Below are 5,995 nucleotides of genomic sequence, written 5' to 3'. Positions count from 1 at the left end.
TGACAGTCTGTTCTAGCTGTGCTCTGGAGTTCTTGAATCATACATCCAATTGCTGACGCAGGAAGCACCTAATGAACAAAAGGAATACAACAGGCACAGCTTTCTTTCAGGAAACCTGGATACAGCAGTATACAGCTGCCTGGTAGATACGGAACAGGTTTGAGAAGTCAAACAAGCTATTCCTCCCACCCTCAAGACTCGAGTAACTAACTAGCACATGCTTCTGAAAAAAACCTTACACCTATACTAGCTCTCTTCTTCATCTGACAAGCTCTCGTCCAGTCCTTAGTTTTAAGTCTTCTTTTGTTTGCTTTTCTTTTTTGGATTACTCACTTTCTTCTGAGTGACGTCCTCTGATGACTTCATACAACTGCATTGTCTAAAGTTACCCCAGCTTCTCTACAGGATTGCGAGACAGATCTGAGAGTCCTTTTTAACCAGAACTCCTTCTACCTGCTTGATCTCCCAGTCTGCACACAGCACAGAATCCTGACTTACGGGATTTGCTGCACCAAACCCCAGGTTCTGCATCATACAAGCTGTGAGAGGCAGCTCCTATCAGCTTTGTCTAACACATGGAATGACTGGACACAAGAAAAGTGGATCTTTCATTTATTGGGCTGAAACTGCAAAATGTTTCACTTTGACTTCTGGCTCTGTGCCTGTGCCTTCAACACTTTCACAACGATCTTCTGCTCTTCAATAAGAAAAGCTCTTTTGATTCTGAAAAGGAGAAAAACCAACAAAACTTTACGAAATGTATCTACTTAAATGAAAACAAAAAAGCAAAGTTATAATTAGTTCTGCTGTCCCCAATATTAATTACACATGTGGTGTTAGGTCCAAAAGTACATGAAAAGCAAAACCATTAATGTGCTTTGTCAGCATCAAGAGACAGGGACAGTGAATGAATGCATGAATGTAGCAATCTGGGGAAGAAGGCCTAGTGCACCTGCAAACTTACAGTGAGTGGCTTGTAGGCAACCAAGGTAATACCTGATGGCTGAGCCCTGGAAAAACTCTCACCTCCACTAACTTCAAAGGCAAAACTGAAGCTCCTCACTCACAAATTTAGACATTCTTAAAGTCAGAACTGGTGTGGCCAGTTGCAGTCAGGTCTCTTCCCCAAACTACAGAAAACTTTTGCAAGTCCAGTTACCAAAACAAGATCAGTTCCTCTCTCAGGATTAAAGCTCCCATGCACATAAAACTCTGGCAGGGCAAGCCATGCCTGAAGACAGTTGTCTCCGAAAGACATGTAAGACCGCCATGCAGACGGACGCGATAGCACTTACACATCAATAGCCCACTTGATAGCTTTGAGTTAAAAGCACAAACACACCATTTCTATGCTGTTCCATGTGCATTCAGTATATATGGCTACTTCTGCAGCACACAAAACCTACCAAAGATGCCTAAACAGGCACAGAATACAGTTTATGCAGAATAGTAACGCATACTCATGTACTAAAAAGGACCTACCAAGCTCATAAAGTGTTTCAGAAAACATGCAGAAAAAAGACTGTCTTCTAACACAGAGAAGTTACGCTACAGATCTGCAGCTGTAACAACCAGTCTCCAGTGGCATCTAGCATTATTCAACTTAGAACTTACACAAGAAAAGAGTGCTGGCAAGATTTGTACTACAGATGAAAGAACTGGCATTACATTGCTGGCTCCAGAGATCTGCTTTGATAACCACTTTCACAGATGTCATTCTTTGTAATACATGTTTTTTCTCAAACTTGCCCAAGTATAGGATGTATAGCTGTTACATAATAAAACTGATTCAGTGACATTCAGCAAAGTCCACCTTAAAGCTTAATCACATAAAGATGCTCATATGCAATCAATCAACAGCTCTGAATCCCAAACTGCATAAAGAAGCCAGACGCCTAACTGATCTTACACTAGTATCTTTTCAGAATACAAAATAGGCCAACAAAAGAGAAAAATCTTTACTATGTGGGCTCAACATAAAATATAGAAATCCAGGATAAACAACAGTGTGGTAAGAAATAATGAATAACAAACGTGCTACAGAGAAGTTCCACATGCAGGAATTAGCTCAAACCAGAGGGACAAAATTGCAAGTATCACTACTAATGTGCCTTGTGCCTGACCCTCTCATTTTACTATACCAAAGCCAAACAAGTGTTTTAAAAGTTTTGGTCCACATTAAGAAAACACATGAGATGTAGAATGTCATGCAGAGTACAAGAATAAAGAGGGCTTTCTGTAAGCTTACCTGTCACGGACACACTTGGCACACATGGAACCACCATAAGCCCTGCTAACGTGCTTCTTCGTTTTTGACAGCCTCATAAGAACTTTAGGACGCACAGCACGAACCTACAGAAATAAAAAATGAGAAGTGTATCATAGAAGAGTACTTTTGGGTAACAGCTGTATCAAGAAAATTCACTCTAATAATTTAAAATAGCAGCAACACCTGAAGTTGATTATTCAAGATCCAAAAAAGTGACTGAAATCACAGCTTGTAATATGTGCCATCTTCAGTATTCCCAAGCTGATTTTTTCATTCTACCACAGGATTTCACCCATAGACTCATTAAAAAAATTATGAAAAGATCTGTTTTCCCAAGGGTAGGAACTACTCAAATATTGACAATACTCAAGCATTCCCACCACTGTTAAGAGCAACAGCATTACACCAAGAAAACAGTTTGGAGAGAGACATAATTTTAAAAACATTCATTCCTTTTTCCTAAAGCTGAAAGCCCACCTAACAAATCCAACTTAAGGACTTCTAAACCTGCTGCAGAATCACCTCAAAGAAAATTTCAGCCAGTTACATCTTATAAAAACAAGAGTTCAGATATAACAGCAAGGAGAACCACAAGCAAAAGTGATTTCTGTGGAAGAGCTTAAAAAAGACACTCTTTTAGCTTTCAAAGCTTATTTTACCAGTTAAATTTTACAACGTTTAGATAAAAATATTTTAAGAAAGTTTTTCCAACAACAATTAATCAACAGACATACTATATTACATACAAAAGCTCTCTGTAGGGAAAAAAAAAGCCAAAACATTAAAAGTCATATGCCAGCAAGGCTAAGACTTACACCACGAAGTCTTCCTGGACAGATACCACATGCTGACTTGGGAGCCTTCCCCACTTTCTTGGTGTAAAGGTAAACAATCCTGTTCCCGGGTGTTCGGGACCTAAATATGGCAGAAAAATACTCAGTTAACATAACAATCAAAACTTAAACTTGGCTTTCTCAAAATGTAGGTTAGGTTTTCATCAAAACTACGTCTTACTTACAGTCTGGTCTTGTTGGAAGCTGTGTTGTAGGACAACCTACGGCGGTAAGTCAGGCGCTGAACCATTTTTTACACCTGTATGAGTCAAAAGTAAAGCAGTACTACCTTAAAGGCTCAACATCCATATGGAAGTTCACGTATCACAGCATCACCTACACTGATGCACTGAGCAAGATCCGAACCAGCAGTTGCTGATTCTGTATTATAAGAATTAAGGCATTTCCTCGTCCATAACAATTGACAAAACTACACGAAAACCCAACAAAACAGGATGGCAGATAGCACGTTATTTGTGATGAAGATTCATGCGAACTAGTCTGAACGCAGTTCAGCATCCTGATCTTGTGTGAATGATGTCATGCTCCCCTAGAAAACTGCTTAAAGCTTTAGCAGCTGTGTATCACCTAATCAACACAAGCTCCACTGGCAAGTCTGAAAGCCGAGATGAAGCAAACACTACCTTTTCCTACCCTGACAGCAAGCCGTATTAACCACACGCCAGACCCAGACGGGAACCTTCTCCAGGCCCAGCACAACGCGACGAGAGCAGCGAAACCCTCAGAACCCCGCTCCTAGAGCGGCGCAAGGGAACAAGGCCCCGGCAGCGCTAACAGCCCCGCAGCTCAATCCCCGCTGCCAAGCCTGGCACTTCTTGGACGCCGGGCTGGTGGGAGCCGAGGCTCAGCGCCGCAGCACCGGCTCGCTGCGGCCCGGGAGACGCGGGCTCCTGTGGGGAGCCCCTCAGCGGAGGCCCGGCCTCCCCGCCGTACAGCTCTGGCCCCTCCGGCGGCCCAAAGGAGGGCCGCAGTGCTGCCGGCCCCTCGCCACAGCCCCCGGGGCCTTTGATCGCTCTCCACCGCCCGCCGAGTGGCGGATGGGAGTGGATGAATGCCCTCAGACCTAGAGTACACCCCGCCATACCTGGTGCCGCCGGACCCGGAAGAGGAAGCTGACGCGGGAGGGTCAACATGGAAATAGTGGCGCTCTGAAACCCGGAAGGAATAGTGGCGCATGCGTACTGTGGCTTGTGTCGGCCACGGTTGTATAGGTGCTACCATGTTGTACGGAAGCGGAGGGGTGAGAGCAGTGCCATGTTGTACGTCTGGGGCCCGGCGGGACGCCGCTCAGCGGCAGGAGCGGGGAACACAGCCGGCAGCACTGCTGGCGGAGCTGGTGGGGTAGTGCGAGGGGATGTGGTAAAGTACCACAGAATCCTCTTTGCCACATATCACAGAATGATTCAGGAGGGACCTTAAAGATCACGCAGTTCCAACCCCCTGCCACGGACAGGGACACCTTCCACTAGCCAAGGTTGCTCAAACCTGTCCTTGAGCACTGCCAGGGATGGGGGCAGCCACAGCTCCTCCGGGCAACCTTTGTCAGTGCCTCACCACCCGCACAGTGAATAATTTTTTCCTAGTATCTAATCTAAATCTCCCCTCTGTCAGTTTAAAGCCATTCCCCTTGTCCTATCACTACATGCTGCTGTAAAGAGTGTCTTACCAGATTTCCTCTAGTCCACCTTTAGGCACTGGAAGCTGCTCTAAGTTCTACCCAGAAAACTTAAAACTTCTCCAGGCTGAGCAAGCCCAACTCTCCCAACCTGTCCTCATAGGAGAGGTGCTTCAGCTCTCTGGTTGTCTTCCTGTCCCTATTCTGGACTCGGTCCAGCAGGACCACATCCTTCTTATGCTTGATTCCTCCACTTTCCCCCCGGATCCTGTGCACATGCTCTCTTTCTTCCTCCCCCCTTGTTTCTTTTTTTTTTGTATGCTTCACTGAAAAACTGTTTTTCTAAAACATTAGTATTCCTCAGAAAGAACATTTTGTTCTTTGTCATGATAGTTATGTACTTGAAGGCCCATAAGCCATTTCTCAGACTGCTGCTCTCAGTTCTAAATTACAAGTCACTCATACACGGGTTTGCATGCCAAACCGGCAGATAACACACATGGGCAGGCACTCAAGCAGGAATATAAGGATATATAAATGTTTCTCCGTTGGTCGTATCCACCTGACCCAAAATCCTATTTCCAAGTCATAAGTACCTAGGAAAAGCATAAGGGAAACATGACACGGCTAGTCGATCTTTCCCTTAGTACACCCACACTCAGCAGTTGGCATCTTGCAAGCTTGCTGAGCTGGGTCGTGTTCTCTGGCTGTCGTATTTAATGGCCTTTGGTAGATCCCTGAGAAAAGAAGGGAACAGAAATGGCAAGAGCTAAGGGAGTGTAAGGTGGTTAGTCAGCAGCCAGAAACAGTGTTCCAGTGGTGCCAGATCTGCCAAGTCTGCAGTTATTAAAACAAATACAGAGAGCTTCTCCTATCGACTTCTTGCAATTTCATTAAGCACTGCTTTCACAGGGAGGAAAGGAGGAACACTCTGGAAGGAGCCCCACCTAATTACATGTCTTCTCCAAGACATTTTTTTCAGCTCCCATCCACACATGCAGGTCCCTGACAAACTGACAAGTACATTGACAAGCAGAGCTGGCCTCTGTGTTCTGAAATGGGTGGCTGGATTGTGATAGGAAGTCCCCCACCATCCATCTGTGGCCTCCCTAATGGATTCTGCCACATGGCACTGACACATCAAAGACTGAGAGATTTTAAAGCACAAGTTTCCATCCCTTCTGTTCCCCAGTTTCTGCTGCTGGTGGTGGTCCCACTCTGCCACACAAAGCCCATTTTCTCCTTCTCACAGTATGG

The 5,995-nt window shown here is 44.9% G+C and overlaps 1 protein-coding gene across 1 annotated transcript; it reads right to left on the bottom strand.

Annotated features, from left to right (window-relative positions):
• Window positions 1–595: 595 nt before the first annotated feature.
• On the bottom strand, window positions 596–4,298 carry RPL34 (ribosomal protein L34). The gene is made up of 5 exons (XM_005148631.3): window positions 4,208–4,298; window positions 3,288–3,361; window positions 3,085–3,184; window positions 2,249–2,352; window positions 596–723 (listed from the first exon to the last, which is right to left on the bottom strand). The coding sequence occupies exons 2-5, from the start codon at window positions 3,350–3,352 to the stop codon at window positions 639–641; spliced, it is 354 nt and encodes a 117-aa protein (XP_005148688.1). The 5' UTR covers window positions 3,353–3,361; window positions 4,208–4,298; the 3' UTR covers window positions 596–638.
• Between the last annotated feature and the right edge of the window lie 1,697 nt (window positions 4,299–5,995).

This window comes from Melopsittacus undulatus, chromosome 7, assembly GCF_012275295.1.
Source record: "Melopsittacus undulatus isolate bMelUnd1 chromosome 7, bMelUnd1.mat.Z, whole genome shotgun sequence".
NCBI lineage: Eukaryota > Metazoa > Chordata > Aves > Psittaciformes > Psittaculidae > Melopsittacus > Melopsittacus undulatus.
The sequence above is the reverse complement of the archived record's forward strand: the minus strand, read 5'-3'. Positions and strand labels throughout refer to the sequence as shown.